Source organism: Choloepus didactylus, chromosome 1 (assembly GCF_015220235.1).
Source record: "Choloepus didactylus isolate mChoDid1 chromosome 1, mChoDid1.pri, whole genome shotgun sequence".
NCBI classification, from domain to species: domain Eukaryota; kingdom Metazoa; phylum Chordata; class Mammalia; order Pilosa; family Megalonychidae; genus Choloepus; species Choloepus didactylus.
Genome location: NC_051307.1, coordinates 44,750,234 through 44,775,025, shown reverse-complemented (window position 1 = coordinate 44,775,025; position 24,792 = coordinate 44,750,234). Strand labels below are relative to the sequence as shown.

At 36.5% G+C, this 24,792-nt stretch overlaps 1 protein-coding gene across 1 annotated transcript in view; it reads left to right on the top strand.

Annotated features, from left to right (window-relative positions):
• The window catches only part of GBE1 (1,4-alpha-glucan branching enzyme 1), a 357,328-nt gene that overhangs the window by 90,040 nt on the left and 242,496 nt on the right, over positions 1 to 24,792 (top strand). Inside the window, exon 3 of the mRNA XM_037833759.1 lies at positions 14,263 to 14,378. Coding sequence (XP_037689687.1) covers positions 14,263 to 14,378 — 116 coding nt within the window. The remainder of the gene's footprint in view (positions 1 to 14,262; positions 14,379 to 24,792) is intronic.

Here is a 24,792-nt window from a genome sequence, read left to right as displayed (position 1 = left end):
AAATGGGGACAAAAAAGCAGATGAAGAATAGGGTGGGATGGAGGGGATGGAAAGATCTAGGTGTTCCTTTTTTGCTTTTATTTTTATCTTGGAGTAAGGAAAGTTTCAGGAATAGATTCTGATGAACACACAAATGTATAATGGTGCTGTGAATAACTGATTGTACACTGTGGATGACTTAGGGTGGGTGAATATATCTCAATAAAACTGTATTAAAAAAGTAAATGAAAAGTGAGGGGGAGGAAAAGGGGGTGTTTTGGAAACTTAATTTTATTTTATTTTTGGAGTAATGAAAATGTTCAAAGACTGTGGCGATGAATGCACAACTGTATGACGATACTGTGAATAATGGCACTTTTTGATTGTTATGTGAATATATCTCAGTAAAATTGCATTAACAAAACAAAACAAAACAAAAAAAGATCGCATTTACAAAGAGTTCACACCTACAGGAATAGACCAAGACTAAGAACATATTATTTCTGGGGTACATACCCCCAAACTACCACACTCTGTATATCTGCAATTTGATACATCTAATTTTCTACTTTCTCTCTTATTGTAAAGCTTCTAGGCACCATGAGAAAAATCATGCAGACATGTGAACTGTTACTTCTCAGATTCCTGGCCACTGGATAGTGCGTGGATGTCATTTGCATACCCCTAGTTTACCCTTAGCCTACCCCTAGCTCTTTCTTCCATTCTTACAATAGTAATTTCAGTTTTACCATTCCCTGCAACTCTTTTCTTCAGTGCTTTCTCCTCCTTTAGCATAATAGTTTGTGCTACTTTTCAGAGAAAATGGAATCCAGCAGAAAAGGAAAAAAATCAAATTGTATCATCTCATTTCTCTAAAAGGATCTCTGTATCTATATTCATCCCTTCCTTTCAAAAGTCAGTAGAAGAAATTGATGTCACAAATCCATACATTGAATTCCTTGTTTTTTTTTTTTTTTACAATGATATGGTAAATATGCTTACCTGTTTTTCCTGTAAACCTCTTTTTGCTGCTGCCACCTTTCTCTTAGTCTTTAAAGTTACTCTTGGCTCTCCTTCCTTAAATTCATTAGGAAAATGAAGAAAATCCTTCTCTCAATTTTCTGCCAGATTTCTAGAATTATATTGTGGCTCATTGCTTACTCTTCTGGTTTGCTAAAGCTGCCTTTATGCAAAATAGCAGAAATGGATTGGCTTTTATAAGGGCAATTTATTAGGTTGCAATTTACAGTTCTAAGGCCGTAAGTATCCAAACAAGAGGGCACCTTCACTGAAGGCAGACCAGTAGTGTCCAGAACATCTCTGTCAGCTGGGAAGGCAAGTGGCTGGCATCTGCTGGTCCTTTGCTCCTGGGATGTGTTTCAAAATGGCTTTCTCCAAAATGTCTCTGGACTTCTGTCTCTCTTAGCCTCTCTCAGCTCTCTGCTTGGTTCTCCTGTGGTGTTTCTTTCTAAGCATCTGGGAGTCCACTCTGTGCTTCTCCAGGGCAAACTCTGTGCTTCATCTCTTATCATCTCCAAACATCCTTCTGTCTCCATCTCCTTTTGACTCCAAGCATCTGGTCTGTGTTGGCTCTTAGTTTCTCCCAGTGGCAGACTCCAGATTACATATCTTAGCCTCTCTCCAAAATGTCTCTCTGAGCTTCTCTGAGCTCCTTTTCTCTGTGAGCTCTCTTAGAGGGCTCCAGTGATCTAATTAAGACTTATCCTGAATGGTGGGGTCACACCTTCATGGAAATGATCTAATCAAAAGGTCTCACCTACAGTTGGGTGGGTCACATTTCCATGGAAACAACCTAATCAAAGGTTCCACTTTAATCGAAAGACTACTAAGTCTGCCCCCACAAGATAGCATTAAAGAACTTGGCTTTTGTGGGGGATATAATAGATTCAAACCAGGCTCTGTTAAGAAATTCTTATGACCTCTGAAATCCTCAGTTCTGGCTTTCAAGACCTCCAATTGATTGGATGAGAAGACTCTCAACCTTGCTGAGGGCATTTCCTTAATGATTGTGGAAGCAATCAATTGTAGATGTGATCAACTAATTGTAGATGCAAATCCCATCTGCAAAATACTGTCATAGTAACAAGCCCAGTGCTTGACCAAACAACTGGACACCACAACATAGCCATGTTGACACATGAAATTAACCATCACACTTGGATCCAAAGAAAGGTTTTCTTCTTTGACATGAATGTTATTTCAGAATTAGCAAACACATCAATGCTGCAATTTTGAATGCTGGGAATAAAGAGCCTGAAGAGAGGGAATGTTTGAAAATATCAGAAAGTGAGAAAATAATTGACAAAAAGGCTAAAGGAAAGATGAGATCAAGGAGTTAGCCTCGGACAGAAGAAATACCCCTTTTCTGTAAAGACCAAAGGGAAGGAAGTAAAGATGGCTGCAGCTCTCAGTTTGTAGGTTTGAAGGCAGAAAGCTGTGGGAATTCTTGCCCAATTACTCCAGTTTTCTCTGTGAAATAGAAAACAATGTTTTCTGCTGCAAGGAAGGGAATATATAAGTTTGCCTCTCTTTGGAGATACAGGAAGCTACTTGATGAAAGGAATCATCTTTTCTCTCTTTCTCTCTCTCTCTCTTATCTTGCTGCTATTCTCTCTTTTGTCTTTATCTTCCATAATGCCATAATGCCAAGGTCATTTGTTGGCAGATTGTGAAAACGAATGAAATACTTGTAGATATTTACCGGTGAATTCTCCAGAGACAGCCTGAGTCACATGCTCTATCACTTGCTTTACTTTTCCCAGCAGAGGGCCAGGGACCCCTGCATTTTTACAAATATAGCTCTTTCTCTGGTGTAGCCACCATTAGACGCCTAAATTTTTAAGGCTTGCAAACACATACTCTTGAACTTCTCTATGAAAAAAAAAAATCCATATGCAGTTTGTTTCCTAAAGCATAAGATTGCAGAAGAATAGTTGTGATTGATAATTCAAACGTAAAATCCACTTAAGAGCCCAGTATGTGTCATTCACATTTCTAATGTGGATAGATGTAAGATTGGATCTAGACTATTTCATGTGTATCCTACAGAGTAAAAGCCACACAAACTCAGGAGTCAGACTAACATAGATTCAGATCCTGGCTCTGTTACTTATTAGTTCTGGGAAAATGGCATTATTGCTTTCCCTCTTTGAGCCTGGTTCCTTATCTGTCAAATGCAAGTTGTAATACTTTATAGGAATTTTGTGATAATTGAATTAGATATTGAATGTTAAATCACTAAGGACAGTCTATGACAACAGCTCTGGCCATCACTGCCACCAACTCATTCTAGTTTTTGTTACTGTAGTGGTTATTATAACTTTTACTACCAGAATAAAACTCTCCATTTCTGTGTCATAAGTTCTGAGGTAGCCTCTGCTCAAATCGTTATGTTTCCATGAGGGAGTGAATTGTTTGATAGTTTCAGATTTATTTTCCTTTTAGGAATCTTCTAGCATACAAGGTAGAGTTCTCACATCACCCCTCATCATCGTCAGGCTGATATTCTTATATTGGTTATTTCCCCCAAACTGCTAATCTGGGTTCAAAAGAAGGTAGTCATTTTTCTTTGCTTAGAGACCTGTTTTTGCACCTTCCAAAATGATAGTCAGATTGTCTTACATTTGCTATATTGAAACATTTAATCATTTTTCTCTTCAAAGAAGTCTTTAGCTATCAAATTTGACTCTTTATTTTGCTTGTTGACCAAGCAGTCTCCTCAACCTTAAATTTTTATGTGTCCCTACCTGATCTTTTTCTTTACATTATTTGTGACAGAAACTGATTGTAGACTAGGGTAAAAGCTCAATAAAGGTGAACAGATAATGGCTACTGACTTTTTTAATTTTTATTTTTTGTTACAATTTTATTGAGAAATAATTCATGTAGCATACAATTTAAAGTGCACAGCTCAATTTTTTTTTTTTTGCATATTCACGGAGTTGTGCAAATGTCACCATAATCTAAATTTATAATTTCTTCACCCCCCAAAAGTAATCCATACATATTATCAATTTGTTTCTCTATCTCTGCACTTTTCAATGTGTTTTTTTAATCATGTCTTTAAGCCCGGTTTTTGAAATTCATACTATATACATACATGTATATATGAATTTTTTTAAAACTTTCTGTGGGGAAACACACCTGCCAAATGAGTCTGCCTCTAATCCGTGGGTCATGTTTTCTTTCTCACTGGTTTTTGCATTTGCTTTGCTCTGTTTCTTTCTACCCTTTCTTTTTTTGGTGGTAGTGCATTGGCGTGGCTGCCATCATTCTTTTTCTTGCTTATGGTCAAGGTGTGAACAGTTCTGCCTTGACCTGTAATAGTGGAACTGAATTATATTTACACTCTTTCCTTCTGTTTAAAAGATCAGTTTTTCTTATTCTCATAGCTGTTGTTGATGCTTGTTGAATGTTCGTTCTTTTTTTTTTTTTTTATGTCTAGTGTAGGTGAGGAGAGCACAAAGCTGGAATTGAGTGTAGCCGTTGTTAGGTGTCTTGGACTCTGTTCTGCTACTGTGATCCCTTCTTCAATTGTTCTTGTAGATTGTACTCCTTGAATCCTAAATTCCTTACTCCAACTCATCAGGACGTCTGGGTGATGATGTGTCTTAGAGGCTTTTTTTGCCTCTTCACAAGGTGGTTTGTGTGCTTCTATTATGTAAGGATTTTTCTGGACTTTTTTTTCTGAAACTTGTCTATTTATCCCACCAGCCACTTCTTTCCACATAGGAAGGTATTGGAAGGTATTATTGAGAATTATCTTTCCTCTGTACAGCTTCTGAGAGTGTAGGTAGGGTAAGAAATGTGGCTTCTTAAACTAACATCAGCAATTTTCTTTCCTAGGCCAGTAGTTTTCAAACTCCATGTTTTAAGGATATTTCCTTTCCTTGTTTTGTCAATGTTTGTGAATTTATGGTATTCTAAGGATAATTGTACTTTTATTCATTTCATTAGGAATTGAGGAAGAACCCCTGAAATTTCTTCATTCTACCTTCTCAATTCAGAATTTGCTATATTGCTAGCCATTATTTTACCTTCATTGGTATAGTTTTGTAAGGGATTATATGATTAGGAGGGAGACCTTTATCATTGCTTTCCTTATTACTATAGGTCCCTCCTACATCCCTAAACGTGAGACCGGTTATGCTGGAACAATTTAAGATGAAAGACTGTGTTTTACTGTTTAGAGGAAGATTCCTAACTTCAAATCCTGGCCGAAGCCAGGCAAGTTATAAATGGGTTAGGTTGCAATAAATAGTAGTGCAGAAGACAACAGTGAACTGGAGTTGTGTACTCTTTCTAAAGAGGAGCCCCCTACTGTGCCTCAATGTTTGTTGAGATTGGGTGGACACAGTTTAGTATGGCAGAATATTCGTTTTTCCAAATATTTTTGTGAAATTGTTTAGCAACTTATTCTAAAATATAAATACACTTGGGTGCCCATTACCATATTGGTCAGTTAAAACATAATCAAGGGCCGTTCTTGGCCCAAGGGAAACCAGTTTCTGCCTCTGATTACCGAAAGTATTGTCTTGGCAGCTCTTTCCCACTGTTGCCTATTTGCAATTTTCTATGTTCTTTATATATTTATATATTATAGAAAATATATATATTTTTTCCTCATCCCAACTTTAACTTTTTGTTTCCCTCTATTTTAAGAGACATAGAAAATCTGTCACTGAAGGATTATAAAATAAAAGGACAATCCAGTCCAGAGATCAAAAGCAAACTCTGTAAAGAGGCTCAGAGACAAATGATAGAAGCCAGAGCACAGATAAATGCCATTTTACTCAGGTCCCAAATAACATACACTTTTGGTCAAGTTAAAATAGCAAGAATTGTTAGGAAGAGGATAAATTGTCAGACCCAGTTGTTGTGATAGAATTGAATGCACTCAGCTTGCGATGGATCATGCAAATTGAAAATAAATGCCGAATTAGAATAAAATGAAATATACACTCTTAAGAATCTAAAGCACACCTACAAACATGGAGCAGAGAACTGAGTTCTGAGTGTGGTCCTGAGCAGAAAGATGAGATGTAAGGAGAAAGCCTTGCCAGGGAGGGGCACTACTTTTATATGCTTTATAGAGTTTCTGCATTGCAGTTCTTCATAAAATTTATTTTGAGATGATGGAATGGTTTCTACTGTTAAAATTAAATAGATTGGTAAGTTAAAAAAAATGCTCTGACTGCCACTGATTTAGGCCACAAAGTAGTTTACATTATGAATCCCATATCAATAAAACTAGAAATTAATGAAAAAGTTTAAAAGGGAATGTAATACCCACACACTCAATTTCTTCAAATAACAGTAGGATTAAAGCGAATAATCAGTTGCAATTATAGCCTGTTTTGAAAGTAAATTAAAACACTGTCAAAAGCTATTGGTTAGAACAATAATGAGAGGCAACTTTTCTTATGCTGGCTCTGCATCTGATTATCTGTAGAACACAGAAAATAATTTGTGACTGTTTTCTTAATTCTCTCAAGGGTGGTACATAAAAAAGTACTATTCTGGATACATTGAGAAGAAGTTAATTTATTACATACACTGGATGCATTAGGGCATTAGAACTTAATTCTCTTAGTGAACCCTCGTTGAGCAAGGTATGTCTTGTTATTAAAATGATAATCCCTGGTGTTGATGAGGATATGGGTAGTTGAGCACTATTACATGCCACTGGTGCAAGTATTATTTGAAACTGCCTACCCAGAAAGTAGTTTGTTGATATGTTTTTAAATCTTTAAATAAATGGAAATGTTATGCCCTTTGCCTGATAATGTTGCTTTTTATAATTGATAACAAGGAATGAAATGTGGAAAACTATTTTTATACCCAAACCTCATAAAATTAGTTTTTAAGTTTTTATTGTGGAAATCATCAAATTTATAGAAAAATAGAGATGAGCATCTATGTTTTTACCACCCAGCTCGATGATTATCATTATTCTGCTAATATTGTTTCTTCTGTTTCCCTGCCCCATGTACATTTAATTTTTTTTTTTCCTATAGTATCTTAAAGTAAATTTCAGACAACATAGCAGTTAATCACTATTATGCTTCTCCTACTGATAGAGACTTTTTTCCCCTCACATAATCACAATGCTATTATTATACTTAAGAAAATAAACAGTCATTTCTTTATATTCAGTCTAGATACACATTTCCCAGACGTGCCACTGTTAGTATGCAGTTAGGTTCATTTATTTCAGTTTGTTTCAGTTTTTAGAGATTTTTTTCCCCCTTTTCTCTCTTTTCTAACTTATAAAATATTCTAACTTTATAAATTGTTTTCCTGGTTCTAAAGTCAAAATATAACAAGTTGCAATCCTAGAAGGCTACTGTTCTGTGTTTTCCTTCCCCATATGGGTAATGATTTCAGTTTGTTTTTTGTTTATAATTTCATGCTTTTTGAAATAACAAGTAACTACATGTATTCATTTATTACTGGCTTTCTTATGTAAAAAGTATCAATGAAAACACTATCCTGCAGTAAAGAAACATGTTTAATTCCATTTAAAATTACATTTGCCACAATTTTGTTGATCATGGAAACCTTTTCTTCTGTTTTACTTAGTTCCCAGTTTCCAGAAAGGCACATATCACAGGAATGAGCACTATTGTTCTTTAAAATAATGAGGTATTAGAATTCTATTGGTTCTGAATATGAGACTTGCCATACTCTAGAGATGTGTTCTTGGAAAGCCCACCTAATCTAAATTAAGGTTTAACAGCAGTTTCCTCTGAAAAATAATGCTGGTAACTTAATAAACTCATTCCCAGGGTGCCTGATGCAAGAGGAAGTTGAAGAAAAATAACTCCCAGGTGTCTAGATGAGGGGAAGGATTATTTGAAGAGTAGGAAAAAAAAAGATAAAAATGCACAGGAGTTTATGTCAGAAAGGACTACTGTCTTCCATCCTCAAAGACAGCATGGTTCTCCCATAATCCTGGGTAAGGGCAATGCCATAAGAAATTCCAGTCCTGGCTTTTATGATTTCTTCAGAACAGAGTGGATGCTTCCATGGCATGTGAGAAGTCCCCAAATTTTCATCTGAACAAGTATTATGATTCACCATAAACTCTGCGCGATGTGGAGCTTGAAATGAAACAAATAACATTGTGTGGTGAGAATGGGTGTTTACTTGCCTCAAAGAGGCGAAATTCTAAATATTTAGATTGACATCTGCCATATAGACTGGTACTGATCTTTTATCGGCCCTGTCTTCTGCATTCCTCAGGAGTGTTACCTTACTGCCTGGTGAGGCCTGGGTGTGGCAGGGGTGTGACCCAAGTGTGCACCCTGCTCTTTAGCACATTGGCATCAGTATAAAAGGTGCAAGGCTCTGTGTCTTAGGGTGGAACCATTTCAACCATGCATCAAGAAAGTTTATATTCAACTCAAAAACTCTGCAGAAATGAGGTAGCTAAGAGGTGATGAAAAGAAATACTGTCTGCTGTGAATTAAAGAGTCTGAAGGAGGCTGACATTTAAGAATTTTATGTGAGGGTTATTACATTACAAAAAAAAAGGTAGTTGGGTCTGAGATAAATACAGAGTTTGTGTGCCCGTTGCAGTGACCTTAAGTAATGTTTGATCGCCTGTGTGAAATGTGTGTTTGTAGTTCATATTAAACTCTGCATCACACATTATTTCTTTTCCATATCTTGATTTAAATTTTGTCTGCTGGTTTTGAGTCCATGGGAAAATAGAATATTTTACATTACCAAATATATAGTGAATTTGAGCCTGTTGAAAAATAGAATACCTATTAAAATGTTTGCTTTAGAAATAGTTTGAGATATCCTAATTTGATAGACATTAAATGTCTTAGAAAATTTGCAATATGATAATTTATGCAAGCAGGAAACATTCTTAAAATCTTACTAAAACTAAAGCAATAAGCACACACTGTTTATTGAATCTAGGTTAGCATAGGGAAGGTGAGTTAATATGTTAATATATAAAACCTTCAAGTTTTTATTCTTTTTGTGCTCAGCGTTTCATACTTTTGAATGAAGCAATCTCTTGGTGAGAATATTACAGAAAATGTTACCTGTATACATCGATAACAGCTTATTGAATAATGGTGTTAACATATGTTATATATGTTCTCTCTTCATGTTCAGATTGTCAATTGTTGTTTCTTGTCATTGATACATTCAGATTCCTTAATATCTCAGATCTGTTCTGTAATCTGTATCTCACTAGTCATCCACCAATGCTTTATAACCCTTGCCAATCCCAACTCCTAAATTCCATGTGAGTAATGTATACATAGAAGATTAATAGTGTTTTCAATTTCAGAAATTCTGTTGATCGAAGCTATTATGTGATAGTGTGTACATCTATTTTAATCTAGAAAACGACCCACAAAGCAATGAGTAAAGTAAAGATCACCTGAATGCACTGATTTACTAGGCCAGTTGTTTCTAAAGCATGGTCCCTGGACCAGTGGCATCTGGATCACCTGGGAACTTGTTAGAAATGCAAATTAGGTCCACAGCAGAGCTACCTGGTCAGAAACTCTGGGGGTGGGGCTCAGCAATCTGTGTTTTAACAAGCTCAAGTGATTCTGATATGGGCTAAATTTTGGAAACCACTGAACTAGAGAACTCCAGACATCTAATTCTGTGCTTGAGAGAGAAGCAAATAATTGTCTCAGTTGATGAGGGGGTGTGTTTGGTCCTATTCTTGAGGCCTACTTGGGTAGACAAATCATTTATATTAAGGGCTGAATTAAAATTAATTCTATCTCATGTATTAGAAGGATCAAGGAAGAAGTCATAGGATTAAAGTGAAAGAGTTTGAATGATCTGATTTTAAAAATGTTCTCTTTATACTCTTATATGACTCAGAACTGTTTATACCTATTATGATTGTTATTACTTTATTTTCAGTTATAAAGTCACATCACTTATTTCTCAAGGCAAAATTTCCCCCTAAAATGTGTCTTTCAACTTTTATTATTTTCTATTTTGTTTTTTAATCAAAAGTTTTATTTAAAAATAGAACAATTCAATTTCATTTAATATTTTTATACCAATATTTGTTTAATTCCCATTTATTTTTAATTGTGTACTTCCACAAGTGGTTTCTGCATTCATTTTTGGATATACCTCAATGATAGTTTCTTCTTAATTGAGCATTTCATGTTCAATTTATAAGAATAGATCCAAATCCAGTGATTTCTCTCATTATTTTGTTTCTGAACCTTGAGCTGTGTGTATCCTATGGAGAAAAGCTCATCCTCTTATTGGCCATTTTGAGAAACTCATTTTAAGGAGGAGCTGATCTTATGGGAAAGAAGCTTTCATATGCCTGTAGTATGCTAGAAGAAGATATTTTGGTTGGTGATTGTGTTTCCAATGAAACGAAGAAACAACACTGTTTAATAAAGGAAGAAGAGGAAGGAGAATTTGAAGCTGAACATTGAATGGAAAAAGTGTCAACTAGGAACCCTGGTGGTGGTGTGACTGTAGGGAAGGAGTGGTGAAGAGAATTGTCTAATGCAAAAATCTTAAGTTGTTCTTATACCCATATGCTTTGCAAACCTTCCACTCTCCCCCCATGAAATCTTTAGCACATTCTACTTTGTTTATGATGGTTGGTAGAGTGGATAATTAGGGGTGTCAAAGATGAAGATGTTCTGAATCTTGCTATAAAAGTTGGAGTTTGGCAAGAAGATACTACGTGTAGTCAAAGTCAATAACTGGGTTTCCATGGGGAGAAGGAGTGGTGTTAAATGAAACTCTTAAGGGTAACAGCGGAAAAAAAAACACATTTTCACAATGTAGAATTACAAATAATCAACATGTGCTTAAGCAGTTTTAGGTCTTTAAGACATTATGTAAGAAGACGGTTGCTGCAAAGGAGAGGCTAGGCCTCCCTGTATTTGTGCCTAAGAGTCTCCTCCTGAATGCCTCTTTGTTGCTCAGATGTGGCCCTCTCTCTCTGGCTAAGCCAACTTGAAAGGTGAAATCACTGCCCTCCCCCCTACGTGGGATCAGACACCCAGGGAAGTGAATCTCCCTGGCAACGTGGAATATGACTCCCGGGGAGGAATGTAGACCCGGCATCGTGGGATGGAGAACATCTTCTTGACCAAAAGGGGGATGTGAAAGGAAATGAAATAAGCTTCAGTGGCAGAGAGATTCCAAAACGAGCCGAGAGATCACTCTGGTGGGCACTCTTACGCACACTTTAGACAACCTTTTTTAGGTTCTAAAGAATTGGGGTAGCTGGTGGTGGATACCTGAAACTATTAAACTACAACCCAGAACCCATGAATCTCGAAGACAGTTGTATAAAAATGTAGCTTATGAGGGGTGACAGTGGGACTGGGAATGCCATAAGGACCAAACTCCACTTTGTCTAGTTTATGGATGGATGTGTAGAAAAGTAGGGGAAGGAAACAAACAGACAAAGGTACCCAGTGTTCTTTTTTACTTCAATTGCTCTTTTTCACTCTAATTATTATTCTTGTTATTTTTGTGTGTGTGCTAATGAAGGTGTCAGGGATTGATTTAGGTGATGAATGTACAACTATGTAATGGTACTGTAAACAATCGAAAGTACAATTTGTTTTGTATGACTGCGTGGTATGTGAATATATCTCAATAAAATGATGATTAAAAAAAAAAGACATTATGTAAGACAAATGAAGTACAGTAAAAAGTATTTTCTTTAATTTGCAGCCATGTATATACTTCACTTGCTTAATTAGATTGTAAAGCTCAAGTTAAGTGACTGCAAACTAAAGAACTAGTTCAACTGATATTCAAAAATTGATATTCAAAAGCATATTTATTTTCACATTGCTGAAAACAGCTCTTTTAAATAAATCTGCATATCTAAATTTCCCATATAATTTAAGCTTAGCTTTCAAAATAACAATGTGTTGTTATATTTAAATGTTTTTGATGGAAAGTACATTATAAACTTTGCTATTTATTTTAATGTACTATTATGCAATTTAACCTTGATGTGATAGGACTGTTATTTTGTGCCAGGATTTCATGTTTAGCACTGAGCAGGCCCCACATTAGGTACTCAGTACATATTTAATGAATGAATGAATGAACTAATGAACTGGAGCATTTATTTTCTGATCTAACTAACCAGGAAAAGATCTGATGCTTGTCATTTAAGTTTATGAATTGTCTTAACTGATTAGCTTAAAAAAAGATTCAGTAAATGTATAAAGTGCTACAGCATTCAGATATTCGTATTTCAAAGATTTTTTCCCCCTCTCTAATTATGGACTAAACTTGAAAAAGGAATATCACACCCATATAGAGATGAGATGTAATTGAGGAGTTAGGGGCAGGGGAATATATTAATCTAGTGCTTGTTGGGTCTGCTCCTGAAGATAAACCACATTCATGCATTTTCAGGTTGTTTTCAAGATGGAAAATGTTTTAGAAGGATGCTTATTTAAAAATTTCCTTACTGTCACCTTATCCCCATTATTCTGACTGGCTGAGAGTTAAGATCCTTAAGAGCTGATGAGGTGAAAGAATTGATATATACGAGGAGACAGCATGGCAAAAAAAGGCTTCCTGATGCACTTTTCTCCTTGGTTGAGAACCCAGTATCTAGCACGACACCATGTATCACAGGGCTGTTTAATTTTTTTTCCATAACAGGAAATATTTTAGCCATAAACAAACAGAATAATAAGCATCTGTGTGCATACCATCTACCTAAAGAAATAAAATATTACAGATATTAAAGTTTCTTGTGTTCTCATTTCCTCTACCCAGAGGGAATCACCATAGAATATGATAATATTCCCATTTCTGTTTTAATAGTTTTACTACATACATATGTATCCAAGAATGTTATAAAATTCTCTTGTGTATTTCTTAAACTTCATATAAATAGTATTCTTCTCTACTGTTTTAAACTCAGCTTTTATGTTTTGCATGTTTGTATACACTGAAACAGTATAGTCACTCATTTATTTTATGCTATTGTGTAGCAGCCCATTGTTTAATTATACTACAATGTGTTTACCCATTTTGTACTGATTTAAATGTTGATAGTTTCCAGTTTTTTGCTTTTGCAAACAATTCTTCAATGAACATTTTTGAATGTTTTGTGCATGTTTTTGAGAATTTCTCTGGTTATTACCTACAAATAGAATTACTGGGCCATTGGCTAACACATCTTCAATTTTCCTTTATAATGCCAAGCTGTTTTACCAATTTATCCTCTCAGCAGCAGTGTTGTTTTATATTCTTGCTGACTTGGCATTTTCAAACTTCTAATTTTTGCCAATCCAGTGAATGTGAAATAGCATCTCACTGTTGTTTTAATGCATGCTTCCCTGATTATGAGTAAACTTGAGCATCATTGCATATGTTTACTGGCCATTCAGATGTTCTCTGTTGCACATGTATATTCTTTGCCCATTTTTCTATTGGTTTGTTTTCTTTCTCTCACTGACTTATAGATGTTCTTCGTATATTCTGGATGCTTTCTTTTTCTTTATGTATTCATTAAAATGTATCCTCCCAGTTGGTAGCTTGTATTTCCATTTAACTTTCTACCTTTCCTGTCTGAGGCATGTCTCAGTTTAACTTCACTCTTTCACTTTTGGTAGATTTAAGCAAACGTAACATGATTTTCATTATTTTAAATCATTTTGTCTGCTATTACATCTATCTCAACTAATTGCCTAGAATACATTCCTAGTTTTTTATATATTTCTCTTTGTTTCATAGTGTTTTTTGAGAAGAATCCATCATTTTATTCTACATTTCATTATTGATAGAAATATTACAGTTGAAAGTAGAATTGAGAATGTTATAATCTTTATATAATTTTAGGATGCAAAAAGTAAACTTTCAAATATATTATGTAGATAAATGAAGAATAACCTGCTAGGGGAAAAATAATTCACCCTGATGTAAACTATGGACTATAGTTAATGGTACGATTATAATATTCTTTCATCAATTGTAACAAAAGTACCACACTAATGCAGTATTAATGGGGGTGTGGTACATGGGAATTCTGTATTTTCTGCATGTTTTTTCTGTAACCTACAATTTCTCTAATAGAGCAAATAAACAAAAAAATAATAACTTGCTTTATCTAAATGGCTAGGATAATATTTTGGTTCATACCTTTAAAAACAATATTTTTTAGACAATTTGATTTTATAAAATAGGCAGCATCTTATGCATTGCTTGAAATTTGTTAAATATTGATTCTATCATGCTATTGTTCACTGATCATCTGTATTTTTTTAGGTGGCTGGAATCCATTTTCATATCCATATAAAAAACTGGACTATGGAAAATGGGAGCTGTATATCCCCCCAAAGCAGAATAAATGTTCTCTGGTACCTCATGGATCCAAATTAAAGGTACTTTCCTCCCACCTCTTATTGTTTGAATTTACTGTTACTTTTTTTAAATTCCATTTGCAAAGTTTGATTTAAAATATTAGAATGTATAACTGATGCTTGATAATTTTTGGAGAGATGGTCTAAATGTATACACTGAGGAAAATTTAACAGGGGGCATCATCATTTGATTTAGATTAGAACTGTTCAGCTTGTAAGGTATCAGACCTGTTAATTGTATTATTACCACGAGTTTGGAAACTTTACATAAGGAGTGACTGAGTAATTGCAAAAGTTTAGCTTGGAAAGCAGAAGCTTAGTAGGAAAATGAAATCTGTTATCAAGTTTGGAAACTTTACATAAGGAGTGACTGAGTAATTGCAAAAGTTTAGCTTGGAAAGCAGAAGCTTAGTAGGAAAATGAAATCTGTTATCAAATTGGCAAATGTAGGGAAATTTTTTTACCTATAGAGACAGTTTTGATTAAATTGACTTTGTGAGAAGTCATATGAATGTGAGAGGGATACTGCGGTGGCAGTCTGTGTGCTCTGGGGCACATGTTTTCCCTTATTCTTCCTTTTTCTGATCTGTGGCATGGGGGCTCTTGTCTCTTTGGTTTTAGCCAGGGGGCTTGCTTGTTAGAAGTAGGCTGAATATCCTCCACAAGTCACTCTGCTTTGGCTGACCTTGTGCTCTGCTGTCAGGGTCTGGAGAAGACAGCGCCTGCCTCACCTCTCTCAAGGGATGCAGGAGGGTTGGGTCCCAAAGTTGGAATTACAAATTTAAGGCACTTAATTGTATAAGAGGCTATCTAAATCCAGTTGATCTGAGCTCATACTTTTATAATTTTCTTTCTTTAGACATGTGATAGCATTCATAGCATTTACCATGAGAAATCCGGTGACTGAATTGACATTTTCATTGGCATTTGTTATTTAACAATGGTAACTCGGAGTTGCTTAAATTATATTTAAAATCAAGGCACATGATGTGTTTAAGTTTTCTGCACAAATAACAAAACTATAAGTGTATATGAAAATTACAGAAATGTTGCCACATATAATACCAGAAGAGGATATTGTCTGGAATACAGAACTTTTATAACATAGGATGGCAGCTAATACTTGTTTTTAACCTGTAGTGTATAAGAGAAAAAGTAACCATGGTATACCATGCCAAAATAAGCTCATGAGAGCCGGGGCCTTTGCTGTTTTGTTTGATAATACTGTATATTCCTGGTTCTTAGAATTGTGCCTGGCACAGAGTAGGTGCTCAAGAAATACTTATTGAATGTTAAAGGCATTTTTATGCCCCGCCTTTGAAGGAACAAGCCAAATAACTTGATTGTTCCATGGTTTATAAGGTTTGATTTTATGGGAACTGTGAGGCAAAGCAACTATTATTAAAGTACTAGTTTCATTGTTTCATTGTCATTTTAGTTCTTATGGCCATTTCTCCTTTTTTTTTTAGAAGCAAACGAACTAATTTTTGAAAGTTGGAAAATTTTCTTCTACCTTCTTCAATTAGAAAAATTTTTGAGCTCTGACATCTTACCTACTTTTTCAATCAGATGATGAATGAATGAATTTCCATATATTGTTTCTATACATGGAGGAAATAATCAAATACTAAGGGTGATTGATTACTGAGAGTCTGATATATATAATGGCAGGTATTTGCTTTTCTGGTCTGATACCAAATCTCATGTACTTTCTATACTGTGCTATGTGGTGTACCATGCTTTCCTTGAAAAAAATTATTGTATCTTGATTTAATGAAATAATCTGATAATTTAAAAAAATTGCTTTTACATTATCATTTGGCTTTGAAATCCAGGTTTAACAGCAAATAAATGTTCATCAAGTATCAGGTAAACTGATGTATAATCTTTTGTCATTATTATTCTCCAAAAATTTCAGTGAGGATAATTAACTGGAAATTTAGGCCCAAAATATTATTTGTAGGCTTTTGATGTTTCAAATGTTGAGAAAATATTAGATGCTATTATAATGTTAATATGGTGATATAATTAGATATTCATTTGTGGGAAGTGTTGCATCAGGTTTTCTTTGGGGAAGGGATTAAATTCTCTATAAAAAGCCAACTAACTTGAGGTTTTTGGCCTTTGAATCTGAAGTTGTCCCTAGGTAGTCTATCTTGGTAATTAAAAATCTTGTTTTAAATTGAACTTGAAAATTTATTTCAGTCCACAAGGGATTGACCTTTATAACTCACTTGAGGTTGTCTCTCTTATGAATTATCTGGTAACCATTAACAAAAAAGAACTGTTACCAAGCACCAAAATAATAGCTTTCTTTTGTCTGCAAAACACCTGGTCTTTTCAGTGCAACGCTTTTGTAAAAGATAGCAAATCCTAACTGCTCATATGGGCTTGTAAACGTCCCCTTTCTATGTTTTTAAGTTAATTTATCAAACAGAAAATACTTTTAAAATAAAATAATGTGGAGGCGGGGCAAGATGGCAGACTGGTGAGCTGTAAGTTTTAGTTACTCCTCCAGGAAAGTAGGTAAAAAGCCAGGAACTGTGTGCTGGACACCACAGAGCAATCTGTCTTTGGGCATACTTCATACAACACTCATGAAAACGTGGAACTGCTGAGATCAGCGAAATCTGTAAGTTTTTGCGGCCAGGGGACCCGCGCCCCTCCCTGCCAGGCTCAGTCCCGGGGGAGGAGGGGCTGTCAGCTCCGGGAAGGAGAAGGGAGAACTGCAGTGGCTGCTCTTATCGGAAACTCATTCTACTGATTCAAACTCCAACCATAGATAGACTGAGACCAGACACCAGAGACTCTGAGAGCAGCCAGCCCAGCAGAGAGGAGACAGGCATAGAAAAAAAACAACACGAAAAACTCCAAAATAAAAGCAGAGGATTTTTGGAGTTCTGGTGAACACAGAAAGGGGAAGGGCGGAGCTCAGGCCTTGAGGCGCATATGCAAATCCCGAAGCAAAGCTGATCTCTCTGCCCTGTGGACCTTTCCTTAATGGCCCTGGTTGCTTTGTCTATTAGCATTTCAATAACCCACTAGATCTCTGAGGAGGGCCGTTTTTTTTGTTTTTTTTTTTTTTAAATCCTTTTTTCTTTTTCTAAAACAATTACTCTAAGAAGCCCAATACAGAAAGCTGCAAAGAATTGCAATTTGGGCACGTCAAGTCAAGAGCAGAACTAAGAGAGCTCTGAGACAAAAGGCAATAATCCAGTGGCTGAGAAAATTCACTAAACAACACAACTTCCCAAGAAAAGGGGGGTGTCCGCTCACAGCCACCATCCTGGTGGACAGGAAACACTCCTGCCCATCGCCAGCCCCATAGCCCAGAGCTGCCCCAGACAACCCAGTGTGACGGAAGTGCTTCAAATAACAGGCACACACCACAAAACTGGGCGTGGACATTAGCCTTCCCTGCAACTTCAGCTGAATGTCCCAGAGCTGGGAAGGTGGAGCAGTGTGAATTAACAAAGCCATCATTTGAGCAGACTGGGAGCCTCCCTACACAGCCCAGCAGCCCAGAACTGCCCTGGGGGGACGGCAGTCACCTGTGACATAGCACAGTCATCCCTCAACAGAGGACCCTGGGTGCACAGCCTGGAAGAGGGGCCCACTTGCAAGTCTCAGGAGCCATACGCCAATACCAAAGACTTGTGGGTCAGTGGCAGAGACAAACTGTGGCAGGACTGAACTGAAGGATTAGACTATTGCAGCAGCTTTAAAACTCTAGGATCATCAGGGAGATTTGATTGTTAGGGCCACCCCCCCTCCCCGACTGCCCAGAAACACGCCCCACATACAGGGCAGGCAACACCAACTACACACGCAAGCTTGGTACACCAGTTGGGCCCCACAAGACTCACTCCCCCACTCACCAAAAAGGCTAAGCAGGGGAGAACTGGCTTGTGGAGAACAGGTGGCTCGTGGACGCCACCTGCTGGTTAGTTAGAGAAAGTGTACTCCACGAAGCTGTAGATCTGAGAAATTAGAGATAAGGACTTCAATAGGTCTACAAACCCTAAAAGAACCCTATCAAGTTCAGCAAATGCCACGAGGCCAAAAACAACAGAAAATTATAAAGCATATGAAAAAACCAGACGATATGGATAACCCAAGCCCAAGCACCCAAATCAAAAGACCAGAAGAGACACAGCACCTAGAGCAGCTACTCAAAGAACTAAAGATGAACAATGAGACCATAGTACGGGATATGAAGGAAATCAAGAAGACCCTAGAAGAGCATAAAGAAGACATTGCAAGACTAAATAAAAAAATGGATGATCTTATGGAAATTAAAGAAACTGTTGACCAAATTAAAAAGATTCTGGACACTCATAGTACAAGACTAGAGGAAGTTGAACAACGAATCAGTGACCTGGAAGATGACAGAATGGAAAATGAAAGCATAAAAGAAAGAATGGGGAAAAAAATTGAAAAACTCGAAATGGACCTCAGGGATATGATAGATAATATGAAACGTCCGAATATAAGACTCATTGGTGTCCCAGAAGGGGAAGAAAAGGGTAAAGGTCTAGGAAGAGTATTCAAAGAAATTGTTGGGGAAAACTTCCCAATTCTTCTAAACAACATAAATACACAAATCATAAATGCTCAGCAAACTCCAAATAGAATAAATCCAAAAAAACCCACTCCGAGACATATACTGATCACACTGTCAAACATAGAAGAGAAGGAGCAAGTTCTGAAAGCAGCAAGAGAAAAGCAATTCACCATATACAAAGGAAACAGCATAAGACTAAGTAGTGACTACTCAGCAGCCACCATGGAGGCGAGAAGGCAGTGGCACGATATATTTAAAATTCTGAGTGAGAGAAATTTCCAGCCAAGAATACTTTATCCAGCAAAGCTCTCCTTCAAATTTGAGGGAGAGCTTAAATTTTTCACAGACAAAGAAATGCTGAGAGAATTTGCTAACAAGAGACCTGCCCTACTGGAGATACTAAAGGGAGCCCTACAGACAGAGAAAGAAAGACAGGACAGAGAGACTTGGAGAAAGGTTCAGTACTAAAGAGATTCGGTATGGGTACAATAAAGGATATTAATAGAGAGAGGGAAAAATATGGCAAACATAAACCAAAGGATAAGATGGCCGATTCAAGAAATGCCTTCACGGTTTTAACGTTGAATGTAAATGGATTAAACTCCCCAATTAAAAGATATAGATTCGCAGAATGGATCAAAAAAACTGAACCATCAATATGTTGCATACAAGAGACTCATCTTAGACACAGGGACACAAAGAAACTGAAAGTGAAAGGATGGAAAAAAATATTTCATGCAAGCTACAGCCAAAAGAAAGCAGGTGTAGCAATATTAATCTCAGATAAAATAGACTTCAAATGCAGGGATGTTTTGAGAGACAAAGAAGGCCACTACATACTAACGAAAGGGGCAATTCAGCAAGAAGAAATAACAATCGTAAATGTCTATGCACCCAATCAAGGTGCCACAAAATACATGAGAGAAACACTGGCAAAACTAAAGGAAGCAATTGATGTTTCCACAATAATTGTGGGAGACTTCAACACATCACTCTCTCCTATAGATAGATCAACCAGACAGAAGACCAATAAGGAAATTGAAAACCTAAACAATCTGATAAATGAATTAGATTTAACAGACATCTACAGGACATTACATCCCAAATCACCAGGATACACATACTTTTCTAGTGCTCACGGAACTTTCTCCAGAATAGATCATATGCTGGGACATAAAACAAGCCTCAATAAATTTAAAAAGATTGAAATTATTCAAAGCACATTCTCTGACCACAATGGAATACAATTAGAAGTCAATAACCATCAGAGACTTAGAAAATTCACAAATACCTGGAGGTTAAACAACACACTCCTAAGCAATCAGTGGGTTAAAGAAGAAATAGCAAGAGAAATTGCTAAATATATAGAGACGAATGAAAATGAGAACACAACATACCAAAACCTATGGGATGCAGCAAAAGCAGTGCTAAGGGGGAAATTTATAGCACTAAACGCATATATTAAAAAGGAAGAAAGAGCCAAAATCAAAGAACTAATGGATCAACTGAAGAAGCTAGAAAATGAACAGCAAACCAATCCTAAACCAAGTACAAGAAAAGAAATAACAAGGATTAAAGCAGAAATAAATGACATAGAGAACAAAAAAACAATAGAGAGGATAAATATCACCAAAAGTTGGTTCTTTGAGAAGATCAACAAGATTGACAAGCCCCTAGCTAGACTGACAAAATCAAAAAGAGAGAAGACCCATATAAACAAAATAATGAATGAAAAAGGTGACATAACTGCAGATCCTGAAGAAATTAAAAAAATTATACGAGGATATTATGAACAACTGTATGGCAACAAACTGGATAATGTAGAAGAAATGGACAATTTCCTGGAAACATATGAACAACCTAGACTGACCAGAGAAGAAATAGAAGACCTCAACCAACCCATCACAAGCAAAGAGATCCAATCAGTCATCAAAAATCTTCCCACAAATAAATGCCCAGGGCCAGATGGCTTCACAGGGGAATTCTACCAAACTTTCCAGAAAGAACTGACACCAATCTTACTCAAACTCTTTCAAAACATTGAAAAAAATGGAACACTACCTAATTCATTTTATGAAGCTAACATCAATCTAATACCAAAACCAGGCAAAGATGCTACAAAAAAGGAAAACTACCGGCCAATCTCCCTAATGAATATAGATGCAAAAATCCTCAACAAAATACTTGCAAATCGAATCCAAAGACACATTAAAAAAATCATACACCATGACCAAGTGGGGTTCATTCCAGGCATGCAAGGATGGTTCAACATAAGAAAAACAATCAATGTATTACAACACATTAAAAACTCGAAAGGGAAAAATCAATTGATCATCTCAATAGATGCTGAAAAAGCATTTGACAAAATCCAACATCCCTTTTTGATAAAAACACTTCAAAAGGTAGGAATTGAAGGAAACTTCCTCAACATGATAAAGAGCATATATGAAAAACCCACAGCCAGCATAGTACTCAATGGTGAGAGACTGAAAGCCTTCCCTCTAAGATCAGGAAGAAGACAAGGATTCCCGCTGTCACCACTGTTATTCAACATTGTGCTGGAAGTGCTAGCCAGGGCAATCCGGCAAGACAAAGAAATTAAAGGCATCCAAATTGGAAAAGAAGAAGTAAAACTGTCATTGTTTGCAGATGATATGATCTTATATCTAGAAAACCCTGAGAAATCAACGATACACCTACTAGAGCTAATAAGCAAATTTAGCAAAGTAGCGGGATACAAGATTAATGCACATAAGTCAGTAATGTTTCTATATGCTAGAAATGAACAAACTGAAGAGACACTCAAGAAAAAGATACCATTTTCAATAGCAACTAAAAAAATCAAGTACCTAGGAATAAACTTAACCAAAGATGTAAAAGACCTATACAAAGAAAACTACATAACTCTACTAAAAGAAATAGAAGGGGACCTTAAAAGATGGAAAAATATTCCATGTTCATGGATGGGAAGGCTAAATGTCATTAAGATGTCAATTCTACCCAAACTCATCTACAGATTCAATGCAATCCCAATCAAAATTCCAACAACCTACTTTGCAGACTTGGAAAAGCTAGTTATCAAATTTATTTGGAAAGGGAAGATGCCTCGAATTGCTAAAGACACTCTAAAAAAGAAAAACGAAGCGGGAGGACTTACACTCCCTGACTTTGAAGCTTATTATAAAGCCACAGTTGCCAAAACAGCATGGTACTGGCACAAAGATAGACATATAGATCAATGGAATCGAATTGAGAATTCAGAGGTAGACCCTCAGATCTATGGCCGACTGATCTTTGATAAGGCCCCCAAAGTCACCGAACTGAGCCATAATGGTCTTTTCAACAAATGGGGCTGGGAGAGTTGGATATCCATATCCAAAAGAATGAAAGAGGACCCCTACCTCACACCCTACACAAAAATTAACTCAAAATGGACCAAGGATCTCAATATAAAAGAAAGTACCATAAAACTCCTAGAAGATAATGTAGGAAAACATCTTCAAGACCTTGTATTAGGCGGCCACTTCCTAGACTTTACACCCAAAGCACAAGCAACAAAAGAGAAAATAGATAAATGGGAACTCCTCAAGCTTAGAAGTTTCTGCACCTCAAAGGAATTTCTCAAAAAGGTAAAGAGGCAGCCAACTCAATGGGAAAAAATTTTTGGAAACCATGTATCTGACAAAAGACTGATATCTTGCATATACAAAGAAATCCTACAACTCAATGACAATAGTACAGACAGCCCAATTATAAAATGGGCAAAAGATATGAAAAGACAGTTCTCTGAAGAGGAAATACAAATGGCCAAGAAACACATGAAAAAATGTTCAGCTTCACTAGCTATGAGAGAGATGCAAATTAAGACCACAATGAGATACCATCTAACACCGGTTAGAATGGCTGCCATTAAACAAACAGGAAACTACAAATGCTGGAGGGGATGTGGAGAAATTGGAACTCTTATTCATTGTTGGTGGGACTGTATAATGGTTCAGCCACTCTGGAAGTCAGTCTGGCAGTTCCTTAGAAAACTAGATATAGAGCTACCATTCGATCCAGCGATTGCACTTCTCGGTATATACCCGGAAGATCGGAAAGCAGTGACACGAACAGATATCTGCACGCCAATGTTCATAGCAGCATTATTCACAATTGCCAAGAGATGGAAACAACCCAAATGTCCTTCAACAGATGAGTGGATAAATAAAATGTGGTATATACACACGATGGAATACTACGCGGCAGTAAGAAGGAACGATCTGGTGAAACATATGACAACATGGATGAACCTTGAAGACATAATGCTGAGCGAAATAAGCCAGGCACAAAAAGAGAAATATTATATGCTACTACTAATGTGAACTTTGAAAAATGTAAAACAAATGGTTTATAATGTAGAATGTAGGGGAACTAGCAGTAGAGAGCAATTAAGGAAGGGGGAACAATAATCCAAGAAGAACAGATAAGCTATTTAACGTTTTGGGGATGCCCAGAAATGACTATGGTCTGTTAATTTCTGATGGATGTAGTAGGAACAAGTTCACTGAAATGTTGCTATATTACGTAACTTTCTTGGGGTAAAGTAGGAACATGTTGGAAGTTAAGCAGTTATCTTAGGTTAGTTGTCTTTTTCTTACTCCCTTGTTATGGTCTCTTTGAAATGTTCTTTTATTGTATGTTTGTTTTCTTTTTAACTTTTTTTTTCATACAGTTGATTTAAAAAAGAAGGGAAAGTTAAAAAAAAAAAAAGAAAAGAAAAACAAGGTAAAAAAAAGATGTAGTGCCCCCTTGAGGAGACTGTGGAGAATGCAGGGGTATTCGCCTACCCCACCTCCATGGTTGCTAACATGACCACAGACATAGGGGACTGGTGGTTTGATGGGTTGAGCCCTCTACCGTAAGTTTTACCCTTGGGAAGATGGTTGCTGCAAAGGAGAGGCTAGGCCTCCCTGTATTTGTGCCTAAGAGTCTCCTCCTGAATGCCTCTTTGTTGCTCAGATGTGGCCCTCTCTCTCTGGCTAAGCCAACTTGAAAGGTGAAATCACTGCCCTCCCCCCTACGTGGGATCAGACACCCAGGGAAATGAATCTCCCTGGCAACGTGGAATATGACTCCCGGGGAGGAATGTAGACCCGGCATCGTGGGATGGAGAACATCTTCTTGACCAAAAGGGGGATGTGAAAGGAAATGAAATAAGCTTCAGTGGCAGAGAGATTCCAAAACGAGCCGAGAGATCACTCTGGTGGGCACTCTTACGCACACTTTAGACAACCCTTTTCAGGTTCTAAAGAATTGGGGTAGCTGGTGGTGGATACCTGAAACTATCAAACTACAACCCAGAACCCATGAATCTCGAAGACAGTTGTATAAAAATGTAGCTTATGAGGGGTGACAATGGGATTGGGAATGCCATAAGGACCAAACTCCACTTTGTCTAGTTTATGGATGGATGTGTAGAAAAGTAGGGGAAGTAAACAAACAGACAAAGGTACCCAGTGTTCTTTTTTATTTCAATTGCTCTTTTTCACTCTAATTATTATTCTTGTTATTTTTGTGTGTGTGCTAATGAAGGTGTCAGGGATTGATTTAGGTGATGAATGTACAACTATGTAATGGTACTGTAAACAATCGAAAGTACAATTTGTTTTGTATGACTGCGTGGTATGTGAATATATCTCAATAAAATGATGATAAAAAAACACTAAAAAAAAAAATAAAATAATGTAATGTAAGTTAAATAGTCAAGGCTATGAAGGTACAAGGAAAGAATGGAAGACTACTTTCTTGAAGGTTAAAGAACCATACATTTTTCATGTTTTAGCACTCTTTTCTTTTGAGATATATATAGCCAAACTAATATATTTAAAG